Source organism: Elgaria multicarinata, chromosome 3 (assembly GCF_023053635.1).
Source record: "Elgaria multicarinata webbii isolate HBS135686 ecotype San Diego chromosome 3, rElgMul1.1.pri, whole genome shotgun sequence".
In the NCBI taxonomy this organism is placed as follows: Eukaryota; Metazoa; Chordata; class Lepidosauria; order Squamata; family Anguidae; genus Elgaria; species Elgaria multicarinata.
In genome coordinates, this window is record NC_086173.1 from 93443166 (window position 1) to 93462430 (window position 19265).

At 42.8% G+C, this 19265-nt stretch overlaps 1 protein-coding gene across 2 annotated transcripts in view; it reads left to right on the forward strand.

Moving 5' to 3' along the window:
• Nucleotides 1-19265, forward strand: part of SGCD (sarcoglycan delta) — a 223121-nt gene that overhangs the window by 155874 nt on the left and 47982 nt on the right. For both annotated transcript variants that reach the window (XM_063120922.1, XM_063120921.1), the window contains exon 6: nucleotides 14493-14565. In XM_063120922.1, coding sequence (XP_062976992.1) covers nucleotides 14493-14565 — 73 coding nt within the window. The remainder of the gene's footprint in view (nucleotides 1-14492; nucleotides 14566-19265) is intronic.

The window sequence follows — 19265 nt, forward strand, 5'->3', positions numbered from 1 at the left end:
TGCTGTGGCTGGGCTCTTTTTGGCTATAGGTATTATAAGCCAGAAACCCTGTTCAGACAACATGCTAAACCATGGTTAGGGTACTAACCCTTTTGCAGCAAGTGGTTAATGAGCATGGTTAAACTGTGATTATTTATTTATAGCATTTCTATACTGCCCAATAGCTGAAGCTCCAAATTAGTATTTATGTTGCGTTTTTAGCAACTGAAGAAGGATTTTATCCAAAACATGTCAAACTAATTAAAGAAGAATTCATTAAAGACAAGATTGTTTTTATTAGCACCAGAGCTTGTCTCTGTTTCTGCATCTGTATCATGGTGCATTTCCCCACTTTTCTCCACAATAAGCTACCAGGCCAAGTTCAAGAACGTTTTGTTAATATGTAACGCCCTAAACAACTTGGGACCAGGGGCATTTCTACACCATATGGTGTAGAGGGAGGGAGGTGGGACGATCCCGGACTTACCTGCTTCTGGGATCATCCCAGGGTGTCTACACGCAGCGCGCGACGTCCCGGGAGGAAGAGGACGTCACGCCTGCCATTTTGTGTGTGTTTTTTAAGCAAAAAAGAGCGCAGGAGCGCTCCATCGCAAAGGTACATTTTCTTTTTAAATATAGATATTCTTGTTCCCCACCCCCATGCCACCCCCAATGGGCATGGAGCTCCTAGTTCCTGGCTCCTTGCGGTTACTGGCAAGGAGCCGGGATGAAACCGGGACGGTGGCCCACACCTCCCGAAACTGCGGGAAAAGTCGGGATTAAAGGGAAGGGCAAAATCCCGGGGAAAGGGAGGGATCATCCCTCCCTGCTCCCGGGAACCCCCCTGTATGTCTCGTGGTTGCACAGGGACGATCCCGGGATCCCCGAGATATTGCCCCATCTAGACATGCCCCAGGTTCTCTTAGGAACTATCTCACTCTGTATGTCCCTCCCTGATCTCTGTGATTAGAAGGAGCATTTCTGGAGGTGTCACATGCTCTGGAGATTGGCCTCAAGAGCACTTGTAGTAGAGCATGCGCCTGCAGGGACACTTTACCAATTGATTTTAAACAGGCGCCCATAATCCTGACATTCAGACTCATCTCCTTATAGACGCTTACCCTGAAGTGTGACCCAGCCAGCTATGCTTGGATGGTGGCTCAGGGGTAGAGCACCTGCTTTACATGCAGAAGATCCCAGGTTCAACCCCGGCTTCTTCAGGTAGGATGAGGAAATAGCTCTGCCTGAAACCCTGGAGAGCCTTTGCTGCCAGTCTGTGTCGATAATATTGAGCTAGATTGCCCAATGGTCTGATTCAATATAAAGCAGCTTCTTTTATGTTCCCAACGCTGAGAGCCCCCATCTTATGCTCAACTCATATATTTGTAAATAAATGCAAATTTTACACCATGCCACAACCTTCCTTCAATCTGCTTGCAAAGGAAACAACCCTGGGTGAGCACTGATACCTCACTACTCAGAAGTGGGGCATGTGTACCTAACAACGTGCATCCTGGCAATACTGGAGCGTTATATACAAGAATGTCAATGTTCAAATGTAAAATCTTGGACTCATCCACATTTCTGGAGAGCCAGTATGGTGTAGTGGCTAGAGTGTTGGTCTGGGACTCAAGAGTTCCAGATTCTAGTGCCCACTCGGCCATGAAGCTCACTGGGTGGCTTTGGGGCCAGTCACTGACTCTCAGCCTAACCTACCTCACAGGGGTGTTGTGAAGATAATGTGGAGAGGAGGAGGTCTATGTGTGCTGCCTTGGGTTTCTTGTGAGAGGAAAAAAGGTGGGATATAAATGTAACAACAACAACCAGGAGTTAGTGGATATAGTTCCGTGTGCAGAACTGGTGAAAAAGTAGATTCTATGCTGGGGATCATTAGGGAATTGATTGCGGGGGTGGGGGAATCTCCTTGGACAATTTTGTGGTGCAGCAACATTATGAGCACTGTTCTGCTCACCCCATCTTAAAAACGCAGAGGCTGGATGGCCACCTATCAGGGATGCTGTAGTATTGGATTCCCTGCATTGGCTGGTGTTAGTCTAGTTAACCTTTGAGTTCCTTTCCAACTCTGTGATGTTAGGTTAAGAGGGCCTAAGGCTACTCTCAGAATACTGCTTTGTTTTGCCTGTATCAGAGTGACGTGGGGCATGTCTACACCTAAGGGTATAGTGAAGTGGGGAGGATCGTGGATTTACCTGCTTCTGCAATCCTCCCCCAGCATCTGTATGGCTGCTTGATGTCCCAGAAGATATCAATCTCTCTCTTTTTTTTTAAGAGAAGCCCCGTGTGGTGGCCGAAAAAGTAAGTTAACACACACACACACACACAATTCCTGCACAGCTCCATGCCCGGCCCTGCTACTCGTAGGAAAAAAGGGACATCCCGGAAGTGGCAGCCGCCCACGTTCCTCTGGATGGTCTTGGGACCGCAGAAATATCAGGAAATCCATGGTCCCATATATCACGGGGAAAGTCCCTGGTTGTCCTGGGTTGTTCCTGGGATCCCCTGTGCGTCATATGGATACACAAGGATGACCTAGAGATAGCCTCAGGATATCTGGCAGGTGTAGACATGCCCTAGGATTACTGTCCCTTTTGTTTCTCTCCCCACATTCCCAGAAGAGTTTTGTTCCTCATTCACACTGCTTCCTAATCCTTGAACTGAACACAATCACCCACCAGTGCAATAAGGAAAAAAGAACTTGTAACAAATGGTTAGGAACTTGGACTGGTTAGTTTCTTTATCTGTGTCTGCATATTTTAGTTGATTTCCAGCTTGTGTTCTAGTCTGTTAGATCTTCAGACATTTATGGTGGTTTTGAGATGTAGAATTGCAATTCCTCACTTTCAAAAACAGAGAAATATATTTTCTCCCTGGAGATGTTATGTACTTCCAGATTACTGATCATATTGTTGCCAGCCTGTATAATCTATCTAATTCTGCATCTGTGTCTGTCTATATGCCTACCTATCCAGAATAGTTGAAGATGCAGAATTTGCAATCTTAAATCAGATGTATTAAATCTCTGATTCTGATAGAACAGGGAGTGTAGTTACAATAAAGTAAAATATATTTCCTAAACATTGTGTGTGAATTGCAAGAGATTCCAGGGAAAGCAAAACATTTATGTGAGATGAGTTGAGCCTCATCCTTTGGCAGTGGACATGTCAACTGATGTTTAAAACATGCATAAGTGAAATAAATATTTCATCAACAGAAAACCAAAGAATAAAGCTGTTTAAGGTTAAATACTGTGAGGATCAAACTCAGAAATCATCTTTAATGTAAGTCTTTTTACTGAGGAGCAGAAAGAGCCCCAGTGAAGAGATATAATACATCCCACTGGTATTTATTCGCAGGGCATGTGCCTGTTCGTTGTTGTTATTGGTTTTAAATTATGTTTTGCAGAGAAATCCTCAAAATAGAACTTCATTGTACAAACAGTGTGAAGTGCTTCTTGTTTGAATGATTTATATGTGCAAAGTTAATTTAGCTGGACTAAGATGAAGTTAGTCATGTCTTAGGGACTGTCTATACGTCTTCTAAGCTCTGTAGTGGCTGTGCAGTGGTGTGGGTCAGTTATACAACGCAGCCACCAAATCACAGCCACCACAGGGCTTTTCATCAAAGCTGCGTGGTAAAAAAAGTCGGGAACTTACCCAACTTTTTTCATCAGAGGAGGTCACTACGACTCTTCCACCATGTGACCTTGTTGAGCCGGGGGTGGATGGTAACGCCTGATTGGTTGCTGGAAGCCAGGCAAAGGGCAGGGTTGTATAATTAACTCCTCTGATGCTGCGTTAATTCATCCCAGTTTATATCCGAAACTGCGCATTTGTGGAGGGAGCTTTTACCCTTTACTCTGCTGATGCACAGCTGTGCATCTCCAGTTTATAAAAATAGAGATATGCCGCCCTCCCTGATCATTTGCTCTAATGGGGCGAAATTGGGATAGGGGTGCTATCATAGGGAGAGCACAGCATAGTAAAGGATAAGAGCTCCCTCCACAAATGCGCAGATTCTCCCTTCAGATCCTGCCCTGGATAACTTGAGATTTTTGCTTCTTCTCAGACCATTGGGCATAATGGGGGGAGGGAGTGGGAGCTATTACTTGCACCTCGCCCCGACCTGGAAGTATATTTTTCCATGTTTTAGGGACCGCCAGCCCAGCCGTATAACACTGAAGGAGCAGAGCCGATTTCATCATACTGTGGAGAATATCAGTAATGCGCTTTCCTCCCGTGCTCGCAAAGATGAAGCCTTAGGCCCTTTCTACACCTAAGGGTTATCCCAGGGAAATGGAGGGATCATCCCTGCCTGCTCCCGGGATCCCCTGTGTGGCATTTGGATGCACAGGGACGATCCTAGGAAAAAAGGCAGGTGTAGAAACAGCCTTAGTCCTATTGAAACAAACAGGACAATTTAGTGGTAACTTCAATGGGACTAAAGCATGGCTAACTTAGTCTGGTTCCTGCCCTTAATTGTTTTCATGTTGTAAATAAAGAAATAAGTAACTGCAACACTATACTTGCTTACTTGGGAATGAGCTCAATTGAATTCCACGGGACTTACTTATGAGTAGACATATATAGAATTACACTGTAATTCAGTTAAAAATAGTACTTCTTGTGAAGATTTCATTTTAGAATTACAAGTAAATATATGATGTGCCTTAGAAAATGCTTCCAAACCTAGTGAGGGTGGTGAGAGTTTGGGAGTTTGAGCAGTCAGTCTGAAGTCTTTGCTTTGACTTTGGTTCCATGACCTCACCTATTCCTTCAGTAACAACAGAATAATTATCCTTGTAGTAAACAGCTGCTTAATGAATAAGTTTGACCCCAGGGCAGCAAAGGCATGAGAGCCTGGAAATATTAGGCTGAAGAAGCAACTTCAAAACCAAGGAGTTCTTCCCTCTGTCTCTTTTCCCCTTCTCAAGCACTTCCACATATAGATTTGCAACACAAACAAATTGTATTAATAAACATAATCATAACCATACACCATAGCTTAATAATATGTAAGAGACACCATGATCCTTGCCCTGACTTGCTCCAATGTTATTAGTTTTCTGACAAATGTGCCTCAACCAACGAAGGACAGTCAATGTCCCAGTAGTAATTGAATGGGCATATCCAACAAGGAACGTTCAGAATATTAAAGCTTATCAGTGCTGCCCTCTGCTAATGCAAGTTTTTCCTTTTAGCATAACTGAACTTTTAATAGACCTTTCAGTGCAATTTCAGATCACCAAGTTTTCTCTAAATAAGGCTGGCACAGTCCAAACACAATAACTGCTTTACTTTTTGTTCACGCTCTTAAACCTAGTAAGAAGAGTTCATTCAAACTTTTCATTGGGATGGATCCAGATCCTTGGTGCTGCCGGTGGAAGGACACTGCTTGCAGAATGGGTGTCCATGTCCTTTCTCCCCCACCCTACAGCCTCCCATTCAACCTCCAAATTTGTTCCGGAGCATTAGGAGACTCTCCGGAGTAGATTTGGAGGATGTGTGGGGAACTTCAGGAGGAAAAAGGATAAGGAAGTCTTGTTCCACAAGAGGTGTCCTTCTACAGCTGACAGAACCAAGGATCTGGATCTATCCCCTTATCTCTAGTCAGGCACATGATGTAGACCAGATGCATACCAAAGGTAGATCTCCAGATGTTTTGAATGCCTGCAAGGCCAGTGGTCAGGAGTTGGTCCAAAAATCTAAGACCTACTTTCTCCCCACTTCTCACATAGACAATGAAGATTTGGTAATAATGTTGTTATTGACCTGGTTTACAAATCACAACCTGAGAACAATCCATGGATTCTTTCTCTGGCTTGTCGGGAGAGAGATAAGCCAGAGGTCTTGGTTCGGAGACACAGAGCGTACCTGGGAGTGGGTTGTTTAGCCACTCCTGTGTGCAAGTGGAAGCAGTCGGGCAGCGTGCACTAGCAGGCCACCTCATTCATGATGTGTGCATTGAACTAAGTGTTGCATTGCTAAATGCCATCACACATACATGAAATTAAAACTATTCTTGTCTTTTTATTTAAAATAAATAAAATTAAAATTAAAATTTGTATACAGACATCTTTCTATCTGGTGTCAAATCACCTGCTGCAGAGTAACACTATAATTGATTCCTCCCAGCAATCTTATTATGACTCACTGCAAATAGTATGTGTGTTGGAGAGAGACTGAGGTTCCTTCCTATAATTGCATCAGCATTTACTCTCCTACCTTATCCATTTGGTTTAGATGTTACAGTGAGAATCTTAATTTTATCAGGTTCTGCCTTTGCTACTTTCACAGAAAGAGCCTAGTTAATTTACCATCTACCTATTGCTTTTTAAGCTATGAACTATGTGCTTTCCCTGTTATCACAGTAATTAATTGAACTTTTCCCTTCTCCCTAACTTTACAGTGACTTAGGTACTTTTAAATATTGTGTTCCTTACTATGTAAAAATTATTAGTGTGGTGCTATAATAAGCATGCAAATTAAGAGAATGTTGATGCTATTTAATGTCATTTTCTTGGACTCTGGCAGTGAAGCTCTTTTTTAAAAAAAAATGTACAGGCAATCTATGAAGACTAAATATTGAATAGTAATTGCTTCTTAACCATTGCATTCAAAAATCGGCTTGGAATATGTCAAAGAACTATTAGTCAGGCATACATAGATATAGATACATATGAATGAGATTTTTCTAATTTCTTTTGTATTAGGATTCAGTTATAAAGCAGAGATGATAAAAGCAAAAACAACAACAACACTAAAACCAAGGCAACATACATAGGATTTAAGGGCCAGGTCTGATATATTTGTCTAGATTGTATTAACCTTAATCCTATTTGCGAAAGAAGAATCAAGTGACATCAGATTAACATTGATTTGGTGTCATAAGGATTAGCAAAGGAACATACAGTACAGTTTCCAAATCTAAATGCAAGTCAGATTTATTCTGTATTCCTTGAGCTTTCCTTGAAACTCTTCCGAAACATAATCTCCTTTCAGGGAGCAGGATGTTCTCCGCAGTAACTTTTTGCATGGACTATTTCTGGTTTTGTGAGCCCCCTTACTAACTTTTCATGCTGAACCGGTACCAGCAACAAATATAGCCAAAGGGCAAGGGTGGGGGGAGAGGGAGGCTTGATTGAACGCTCCAATGATCTTGTTTTTGTTGGGAACACTGTGCAGGGAACTGGTTCTTAAACAACCTGAGATCAGGATATTTTGAGGCAACCTGCTGCCTTTGAGTCCTCCCTCCCTGGGTTTGTTTGTGTGTGTGTGTGTAGGGGGGGAGACACAAAGCAGGCTTCTCAGGTCCATTGCTCTCAATTTTCAGGGGGGATTTTAAGCCATGAAACACGATATTGAAGCTGCACGGCAGCACAATCATGGATTCTGTATCCATTCTTTCTTTTTGTAGTCCACCAGTTCTAAAGCCTTATTATTTTTAATGAAGTGAACTAAACTACCTCTGGATGCCCTCCCCCCCCCCTTTTTTTTTTTTTGCAAAGACAATAAAGCTGAAGTTGCCAGAAGTGCTGGTTATTAACTGCTGGTTTGTGGTGGCTGCTCTAGTGTTTTTTAAAGATGGTGTGTGTGTGTGTGTGTGTGTTGCCATTACACTGCTGTGGGTTGCTTCAAACAGAGGGAGGAGTCGAGTGGATACAAATACATCACAGTTGCCCCATTTTCTAAAATACTTTAAAAAAAATAGATTACTTTTGGCAACTGTCGCTTGAAAAGGGAGGGGTGTTAGTTTCTGGAAGTGTGATGCTGCGGTTATTTTCAACACTTGCAGCTCAGGCTTGTTTCTCAGGTTACACTTTGCAGACTGAGGGTTATTCCTTCATGTGTGCAACATCTCAATATAAGCTTTATAAGGTTCAGTAATAGACGTGGTACATCCCCATCCTTATATGCCTTATTTTTAGAAAGCCAGCTCTGGGTGTTCTGCATTCATCAAAAGCATTTCTGGTTGTATGCAAATGTGATAGTGGGTTTCAGTTTTAACCTTTGTGGCTGGAATACCCTGAGCCTAGGTGTCAAGTCTTGGGGTGCTCTGTGGATGGAAAGGGTTGCATTAGCCTCAGATTGGAGACAGGGGGGATGCTGGTAAGTCAGCAAGCTCTTTGTCTTGCAGTGGCTGGGCTCTTTTCAGCTACAGGTATTATAAGCCAGAGACCCTGTTCAGACAACACGCTAAGCCATGGTTAGGATACTAACCCTTAGTGAGCATGGTTAAACTGTGTTTATTTATTTGCTTGTTTGTTTCATTTCTATACTGCCCAATAGCCGAAGCTCTCTGAGTGGTTCACAAAAGTAAAAACCAAAGGTACAGCATAAAATATAATATGAAAGCTTAAAAGCATAATATAAAACCGCAATACAAAAGTACCACAGAATAAAACCAAGCAGCAATGCAGAGATTTAAAATTCAGATTTAAAATTCAGATTTAAAATAGTAGAGTTAAAAGACTAGGATAGTAAACTGCAAAAATACTGTGAAAATGAAAAGGTAGCCAATCATGGTTAGGAATGGTTCACATGACATGCTAAGACTGAACAGGGTCAATGAGTGTTGCTCTTCAGTTGCACACGATTCGGCTTCCGGAATAGCCATTCTAGCCATATATGTTCGTTTCCCTTCCTTCATATCTCACAAGATCCTTTAGTCCCATGAGAACAGGCCCCTGGCCCCTTTACAATAGGAATAACACACACACACACCAAAGAGCAGCATTACATAGCATAATACTCAATTTATTCGAATCAGTTGACAGTCATAGAACAGTAGTTAGCATGTTGGAGTTTGGGTGGAGAAACCTGGGTTCACATCCTTGATCCACTATTAAGTTTACAGGGTGACCTTGTCCTAGCTTAGTCTGCCTAAAAGGTTATTATGAGCATGAAGTGTGTGTATCCATCCACACCAACCCCTCACCCCAGCTACTGTGAGGTCTACCATTAAGCTCAGGGGAAACAGGTGACTCTGAGGGTGTAGGTGGGTGTGGAAATGACATCATCATCCCTGCTGTTCAAAGCATTCTGGCATCTTGACCCTCCACTACATGTTAAGCCACCATTTCCAAACAGTACCCTAAACACAGTACTGCCACGTTGACACATCTTTCCCAATTCTTGTTTCCCAAGTATCCACCCACTTTCCACAGTGGACAAGACTTAGTGCAATAATCACTATAGTTCCCATTTTTCAGATGTAGACTGGAGTCTGAGATTGTAGACTTATCCAAGACTGCTGAATATGAGATGGGAAAAAGTAATAGCAATTGAATTTTACACTGGGCTCAAAAATAATTATGACATTCTTGCTGATTTTCCATTTATTCATCTCCAGCGCATGCTTTGACTGTGAATTATCATTCATAAATAGAACTAGATGCAAGCCGGTGAAGAATTGGCCAATTAATTCAAATCAATATGTGAAGTTCTCTCCATCACCATTGCTACTGCCCATTGCTTCTTGGGTCTGGTTCACCTGTTTATGTTGCCAGTTGACAATGTGCACTGACATTACAGGCGACAACTGGAAGAAATCTACTCTCGGCTCCTAGGGTTAAGACATGGCAACCCTATGCCCTTTGGCTACTTCCCCTGCCTGTCGGCTTCCTTCCTCTTAACAGTGCATACTCCTTCATGTCTCTAGGCCCTATGTGTAGTTTTGCATTCACCCCAAATTGTTTTACTCTCATCACTCTTACGGATGCATTTTGAGTGATTCCTTAGATTTAGGAAGAGCAGTGACTCAGATTCAAAACCTTGAACAAAGGATCACAATTGGCCCTTGTTCTTACAGCCACCTCTCTTTCGATTGCCAAGAGCGTAAAACATAATACTCAATGTATTTGAATCAGTTGACAGTCATAGAACTGTAGTTAGCATGTTGGAGTTTGGGTGGAGAAACCTGGGTTCACATCCTTGATCCACTATTAAGTTCACTAGGTGAACTTGTCCTAGCTTAGTCTGCCTAATAGGTTATTATGAGCATGCTCTCGAACAAATGATTATGATCAAGGGTTATTAGAGTAGTCCAAGGGGCTGACTATACAGCATGTTGTTGTTTTTTGCTGAATCGGGGTGGTGGCAGCTAATCCCGCCACATAGCAAAAGCACAGGGTTTCCAGCAGCCAGGCCCACCTCCTGCCCCCCGCCCAGGCAGATGGCAACCAATCAGGGGCTGCCATCCTCCCAGCCATGCCTGTGTTTACACACTTTCATCCCTCCCTTACCCTGGGATAGAGCCCTCCCCTTTGGGCCCGCTTTTTCTGCTGTCTCAGGCTGATCCCGAGACCATAGAACGTGTAGTCTGTTGCCGTGGTTTGACCCAGCTCTGTGCGATTCCTTGCGCAGAGCCGGGAGCCGTGCACGTGGTGCAGCGCTCCTCAAGAGTGCTGTGCCCATCAGGGATAGGAGGGGGGGGAGCAGGGGAATTAAGCTATTTTTTTTTAAAAAAAACCCTACCTTTAGCTCACGAGCATTCATGCGTTCCGTCTTCTTTTTTTAAAAAAAAGGCAGGTGCGACACCTCTCTTCCTAAGGTCGTCACACCTCACGTGTAAATGGAGGCGGGATCTCGCGTTAATTGCAACGCAAGATCTTCCCTCCTCCGTCGCGGACCATCAGGTAGGTCTAGCTAAGGCCATAGTTAACCCTTATTTGGTGTTAATACAGTCTTATAGTTACTTGTTGCCAGAACATATAAACTCACTTTCCCTCTACTGGGCTAGCTGATGTGCATTCATTCAATAAGGATCACATACAAATAAGATAGATGCCGCCGCCGCCGCCGCCGCCGCCGCCTCCTCCTCATTAATTTAGAAATGACCTAGGTTTAGGTACTCTTTTAAAAGTAATTCCAGCTGCATTTCTGAGCATATTTATTAGGGAGCAAGCCCCATTGACCTCAATGGGACTTACTTCTGAGTAAGCATGCTCAGGATTGCAATGCAAATCAAGTAACCCTGCTCATAAGCTAACAACCCTAATGAAATTACAGAACTATTAAACATATCCCCTGCCATCTGTAGGACCTACTTTGCGTTGTTGTCCAAGAAGCCATTTCTTATCTTGAGTGCACACAGTAAGGGTTGGGGCAGTAGAGGAATCCATTTTTTCAAACACATTATAGAGGTGAGAGACAAAAAGAAATGGGGCGCCCATCAGGCGATACTGCATTTTTTGGGTACTTGAGTGTCATTCAGATATACAACAGGAACATGTAAACGTATAGGGGAGAGAGTCAAGGGACTGAGGCCAGTTCATAAAATATGGTGGGGGAGAAAACTCCCCACTGCATAAGGTAGACAATGAGCAAGGTAAGATGCACATCTATAACTTTCAAAGGCAAAGCTCTAAGCACAAAAGTTTTGGGAGGAAAGCTCTGGAAATCCCAAGGATTGTGTACATACACAGCTATGCATTTCCCAGAAATTCTAGCTGTTGATGAAAGCATTTTAGTTTTGTAATCACAATGTAGTTCAAAGTAAAGCTTTGACCGAGCTTTTATTTTACACAGTGCAGTGACTTCATTAGCAACAGAGGGGCAATCCCATGCCCAGCAGGCACAGGGACATAATGCAGGACCTCAGCAGGGTGATTCTCTTGCTTCTTTGACTTCTAAAACTAATTGGGGTTGCAACTATGGGTGAATCCTAGGCTGTGTGACATAGGATATAGTTTAAGCTCTGCATGAAACAGATGAGCTTGTTCAATAGAAAAGGACACCTTGCTGTAACAAAAAAAAGCCTTAAAAAACTTTTGAAAAGGACATATTGAGACTGATCTGCTTTCTAGTCAATGGCTGGGTTCACGCATCACGCTAACCCATGGTGGGTAGCAAGCTACACTGGGTAGGTGGTTATACAAACAAAATGATCAGGCAAACAAGCTGCACAGAGTAGTTTATTTCACACACAGTCCTGTAGTCCTCCTGCCCTGCCAGGCAAATATCTCAGCTTCCTTTGCAGCAGTAATAGAGATTACTTGAGAGGAGCAGAGCAGTGCCAGTGGTTTTGGCCACTCTTGCTATAGACAATTGCTATTATTATTATTATTATTATTATTATTATTATTTATTTATTTATTTATTTATTTATATAGCACCATCAGTGTACATGGTGCTGTACAGATAATCCACGCTGGCATGACAGACAATACACTAACCCACCATAGGTAAAATAATCCTTTCTGCAGACCATGTATTCTCAGGGTGGCTTATTTGGGGGAAATAACCCACCAGGGAGGGGAAATACTTTCCACAGGCAGTGTGCTAAGCCACCATGGGTTGTTCCAGAAAATAAACTATCATGGTTTAGCATCTTGATGGAACCCAGGGGCTTTGATATCCCCACCATGTGTATTTCAGACATTAGCCAGCAGAGAAGGTATCAAGTGATTCTGTGGTGTAGTGGCTAAAGTATTGGACTGGGAGTCGGGAGATCTGGGTTCTAGTCCCCACTCAGCCATGGAAACCCACTTGGTGGCTTTGGGCCAGTCACAGACTCTCAGCCCAACCTACCTCACAGGGTTGTTTTGTGAGGATATAATGAAGAGGACAAGGAGGATTATGTACGCTGCCTTGGGTTCCTTGGAGGAAAAAAGGCAGGATATAAATGTAATAAATAAATAAATATTCCCTTTATGTAGACCAGTATTAAAGTTTGTGTTCTAGCCAAATGTGTCTGAGGATCTGTGCAGTATACATCCCTTTAATGTAAAAGCTTTTCTTATTGTTACTGTAGTAACTGAATGCACCTGAGGGATTGTTGATGCATTTATTTTCCCAACGTTCACCAGTACAGGAAGGGGAGAAAAAGAATAGTATTGAGCGAATCATTGCAGTAATTCAAAACACTTTAGATAGATCCTGTCATATGCTTTATAAATTCTTGACTGATTGTGTGGAATTAAGTTATTGGGCAGAAAACCAGTTAATGGAATACGCATTGATGAAATCATTTTTGAGGGGCATTAAATAGAACCTAAAATAAAGCTGAAATAGCTTTATGGATTTTCCACTCAAACTGTTTATGAACATTTATTGCTGGTAAATTACATTGTGTCAAAAGTAATGACTTGCTAGGCCTGGGTTTTAATCAAACCTTTGCAAATAATAAAATAATAATTTATTGCCGTGGAATGTACAGTAAGTGTAAATACACATCATATCATAGCTGCCTTCTGCCTAATATGGCTGATTGTAGATATATATAAATACACCACAACATCAGTTGCTTCGTTGAAAACAATACTTCCTGTACTTTACAAAGAAGCATCCTTTTACTTCTCAGCTTGTTCACAATAGATGGAGAAATGTTTTCAACAGAAAAAGAGATAAAAGCTGTTGATTTACTGACAATTAATTTAGGTTTTCTTTCTGCCCAGTAAAGATGGAAGAATGATTATGAAATATTTTCTTGGCTTCTTTGCAGAAAACGAGGAAGAAATATTTCCATATTGAATATTTTATGGCCTGATCATATATTCAGTATTTAACATCTTCTGGCCTGCATAGCAACAACAGAGCACACGATCTATTGCAGGAATAGGGAACATCTGTCCCACTGGCCCAGGGTGACCATATGAAAAGAAGGACAGGGCTCCTGTATTGAAAGGGGAAATTCAGCAGGTGTCATTTGCATGCATGCAGCACCTGGTGAAATTCCCTCTTCATCACAACAGTTAAAGCTGCAGGAGCCCTGCTCTCTTGACCAGATAATAAAGAGGGCAAGGCTCCTGCAGCTTTAGCTATTGTGATGAAGAGGGAATTTCACCAGGTGCTTCATGCATGCAAATGACACCTGCTGAATTTCCCCTTTCAATACAACTGTTAAAGATACAGGAGCCCTGTCCTTCTTTCCATATGGTCATCCTACACTGGCCGGCAATAGTATGTGTGGATTCTGCATCCAGCCTGTGCAGAGAAGGGGAAAACTCTTATTTCCAATCAGCTGCTGAGGACAAATACTCCCCTGGCTCAGTTGAGAAAGGAGGACTGGGAAAGCTCAGTGTGTGTGTGTGTGTGTGTGTGTGTGTGAATGAATGAGTAAGGTGACCATGCCTACTTTGGGCTCTGGCCATGCCCAGTCTTGGCATGCAGTCCTGGGAGGTTTTCCAGAAGCAGTTTTCCATTTTTTTCAGGCCAGACAAGGTTTCCCATCCATGATCTAGTACAAGGGATGCAGTGTGGCTGACTCCTTGCTCTGTTGTTGCAACCTGCCTTGCTGTCTTAAAAGGATGCAATACCAGGAGTTAGCATTTCTGTGCTAGCAGTTTGCATAAATAACTGGGACAATAAAATTGCAGAGTGGGAAGCAGGGAGACTTCCTATCCTTACTCTGGATATTTGTAAGGGTATGTTATGTGTGTTCTGGATTAGGGACAGATAAACTGTAAACTATGCCATGTGTGATGTGATTTGAGCATCATTCCCCTGCGAACAGTTTATAATATCTACACCTTGTGTTCTGTTTTGTAATTTCAGGAGCAGAAGGCACAGTGTTCCCTAAATCCATAGAAACTCCCACTGTCAGGGCAGACCCCTTCAAGGAACTAAGGTAAATGCTGATGTTTAGTTTCAAGGCACCTTGCTTGAATTCTACATTCTGACTGGTGGCATTTCAGCCCCTGAGCAAAGTAATGGACAGGCACTCTTGTGTCATAGCATAGATGCCACTGGCTGACAACAAGGCAGGTGTGGTTCAAGTCCATTTCCGAACCTGAATAAACGGGACAGGTTTCCATTTTTTGTAATTGCCAAAGCTCGAGGTTTTTTTAAACAGAAAATTGAGATCTCTTTTTTGGCTGGTAATAATTAAAAGTACAGGGAAGACCATACTCAATCTCAGAGTGATGACAAGCAGAAGAATGATGCAGTGGTCCAATTATCCTCTGTACAGATATGACAATCTGGTAACTGTATTTATTGGTGCACAGCTGTCACTGCCCTAGTTCATACATGACTGGTAGCCCAGCCATTGCATGGTGGAGCAGTGGGGAGACACCCATCCACATAGACGTTGATATGAGCCATTTGGGCAAATTCTTTTCCCTTTTTCAGAGAAAAGAATTTATTTATTTATTACATTTCTATACCGCCCAATAGCCGGACCCGATCCTTTAGGGAGAGTGCAACCCCTTCCAGGACAGGGCAAGCATCACCTCACCGGACAGATTAACCACCCACTAACAGTACCTCCGTCTTGTCTGGATTGAGTCTCAGTTTGTTAGCCCTCATCCAGTCCATTACCGTGCCCAGGAGAAATCCCTATGAGGCATGTATCTTCCGTTTGATTGGGGGTCAGCATGGAGCCCCTGGATCACATGTCTTTTCAGGTATGGGATGGTGTGTGGCTACTCCACCATGTTAACGGTAGCTGTTGGTAGCAACATTTGAACGGTACATTGAAAACGATCCTATCAGGACTTTGTGTAGTGAGCCATGCTTTCAAGAGTGGAGGCCAGTTTTATTCCTGGGCTGCTGCATGCTGCATTCCTGGGCTGCTGCATGAGCGCTGAATTCAGGAGACATGTCACTGTGTAGCTGGGCTGAACAGTGACCTTAGTGCTTAAAGCAACTTGTCTTGTGGATCACCTGTCATGTAGAGAAGTTCCATAACACTGCGAGCCTCCCTGAGAATATTTGGTTGTGGAATAAAAATTCTCCATGTGATGGAAGTTGGCCCACTCTGCACGGTTGAGCCTCATGTAAGAACTCATAGATATAGTTTGAGTGAGTTACTTAAAATCTTGCCCTTTCCTGTCTTCTCCACTAACCGCTGAAAATTCCTAGCAACATGTTCATTTGCTCAGATAATTCATTCCTCTCGGCTCCACCCTTACAGCGCTTATTTAGCCAAACACAAATTCCTTCTTTGCATGGCAGTCTCGTATGGTGCCATAGGCACTTGTAATGTTTTATCAAAATTGTTTGAGCCTCCAAATGTCCATGTTGCAACAACACTCCCAGTTTCGGTTTCTTTTTACCATCTACTTTTCTGTCTCCATTACCTTCACCAATGTCTTGTGTGTCATCGAGGATGATAAGTTCCAGGTGATTACGCAGCTATCACTCTCCTTCCACAGACTTTCTTCCAGCCTGTTTTTGACAAATGCTCTTGGATCACTGGCTGCTTTACAAATGTGGGATCACCTTTTCTGAAATCAGACATTGCACTGTTCTCGCTAGAGTGGCATTGCCTCTTGCCTGTCATCTTTGCGTCTTGCCTTCTCCTTACATGTCTTTGCCTTGTGGTGGCTAGGAGAGTTAGTGCCAAGGTGGGGTAGTGTTTGTAATAAAGCCACTCTGAGATATCACACCCACGGATGTCATGTTGGTCATTTCGTATAAAGGAGGAATAGCATGCCTTTCATTGGCTTTCAGTTTGTTTGACATGATCCATTGTTAAAGCGATTGCCCTCACTTGGTTTATGAATTTTTTACTGCCAGAAAAACGTAGTGATGAAAATGCTGATCAGCCCACTATCTTCCTTGACTATTGGGAAGGGATAAAGGGACTGTGAATACTCTGGCCATGTCTACAGCAGCCGTTTATTCCAGAATAATATCTCAGTCATCCCTATCAGGCCACCTGACGTTCACATACTCCCGCAGTGATCTTGGGATGACTACTCAGTTTTCCCAGGATATTGCTGCCTGGATTTGTAGCGGCTTTTCTGGCTCTCTCACTACAATCCCGCAGTCCGCAGCTGGTGTGACCCCCCTTCGCGAAGCTGTTGCTGTTCGGTGTGAGCTCCTGGCACAGCAAACAGCCAATCAACAGTGAGGAGCGTGTGCATGGGCATCAGCGTGTTTCATCGCTGAGTGTTTCTTTTTCCTTCTTTTTTTGCACAAACATATTGATGCTTAGGTTCGCATCATCGACACAGTACCTATTCCCCCCTGCATTTCTGTGTGTCTGCGCTGGTGCGCATCACGGAGGAGTTATTAAAATAAATTAATCCATGCCCCATATTCATCTGTCCAGTCCTGCCCACTTCTCACAATACCCATTCAGAATCACCGTCACACAGTACAAGTCCTCCCACAACAGCTTGTAGGAAATCTCCCTCGCATGTGCCCCATAAGTGATGATCCCTGAAGCGGGAAACCTCACATTTACCCCTCCTCCATTGTGAAAGGGCTGTAGGTGTAGATTAGCTCTCTATCTTGCTATCCTTCTTGATTGTTGGGAGGACAGAAAGATCATGAATACAATGCATAGCACCAGGCAGCAGGTCAACAGATTCTGTGGTTTGACGATATATATGTATTCTAATGTTAGATGTCTGCAAACCAGTTCATATGTTATGTACCTTCCAGTGAAACGGTTGTGCACTGGATTCCTGCCATGTTGTCGTCCCCCCCCCCCCAATGCCCTATTTTCATGCCACAGCAATAATGAATCCTAGTAAGGCCACTGGGGCCATTTTAGGGTTGGGTTCAGCACCACGGACAGCTCCTTTAAAGTTCTGACTGGTTCTGCCTGAAACCCAAACTGGATTCACAGACCCACTGAATTCAGAGCCACAAGCTTCCACTGCGTTCTAATGAGCCTATAATCCAAAGTACATGTACAAGAGAGTAAATCCCACTGAAAACTGTGAGACTTATTTCTGAATAAACATGCACAGGATTGCACTGTGAGTGAATGAATGAATGAATTCTACCTTTGAACTCTGCAGGCCCTAGTGCTTAGGGATGGAAGTTCATTTACTGTGTATCATGTTTTTAAAAAGTGGAATGCAAAAAGTAAACAGATATATGCTAACAAATCTACTATAGAAAATATAAGCAGGGCCCCACATTCATATTGATCAGCCTAATCGTTCACACCAGTGGATCTGCATGAAATGGCAGCCTAATTTTGCTGCAGCACTGATGTAATATCCTATTTGTGATAATTAGCTGTTGGTGCTATATATTAGGAACTTGCATGCAAGTACAGTAGATGTTAAGATTAACCTCTAAAATTCTTTAATTCTTTAATTTATTCCCTTATAAATTGCATTGGAATGATTTATGAAATAAATAATGAATGCAACTGGAATCAATTATGCTATTTCTCAGATATAATTCTTACTGACAGCCATGGCAAAACAACCTAACAGGGAAAAGCAATCGAAGAAATATATAGCAAGTAGGCGCAAGAAAGTAGGAGAGAGACACACACAAATGAAGCTAGCAAAAGAGAACAGAAACAAAATGTACCAGGGAAAGAAAATGTTGTACTGGGTACCTTCAAATAACTAACAGTAGTACAGCTTGCAAAATTGTGATAGGCAACTGTGTTTGGCAACTATAGCTTAGTGACTCAGTTGGCTTACAAAAGGGAAGTAATATTCAGTTATGGCTAGGGATGTTGAAGAAACCCCCAGTAGAGCCAAATAAGTTTGGATTTGTATGAATCCGACCCATGGATTCCACAGGGGACCAGCGTTCCACTTGTTGGGTGGTTTCTGTGGGCCTGCAGACCATTTTTCTAACCTTTGGAAATTTTGTGCAAATTTCATTATAAAAAATACTAAAAGAAAAGAAAAGGAAAAAAATGACCAAAAATACGCATTTTCCCCATAGGCTAAAGTGTGAAAATGCACATTTGGGGGGAATTTGCTCATTTCAGGGGAAATTTATGAATTTTCGCACATGTGTAAATTTGGAAACTGAAAAAAAATCTGATTCCATAGGTACAGTGGAATAAAAAGTGCCTGAGAATCCGCAAAACACAGACAGGATGTATTTTACACAATTTGCACATCTCTACTTATGACTAGCTCATTGTTATGCTCAGAATCTATCAAATTAATAAGCAAAATCACCCAGTGGTGCTGTTACCACCGCACTGCAGGGCAAAGGTCTGGGGTCCCAGGGGGACTTCGAAGGACGCCAGGAAGGAGAAATCCTGCCAGCAGTGACAGTCTAGCAAGCAGTGTGGAACATCCAGCAGTGCCATTTACTTTGAAGAATTTCTCCCAGTCTGGAGGTGAGCTGAGCCAATCAGATGCTATCCTTTGGGCACATCGCCATTGTCAGCACTGGAGCAGTGAGGGGGAAGGCTGACCCCACAAAGCGTCATCTGATTGGCTCAGCACGCTGCTATGCTCCCAAACTGAAAGAAATGTTTCAAATTAAAATGGTGCACATGAATTAATGACATGTGAATGGCGCTTAGCGTTTAGCAAAGAAGGTATTCTCTTCCTGTGCCATATAGGGCATTAAGATATCTAAATAGTCAAAGTGAAATTTATTATACCAGGC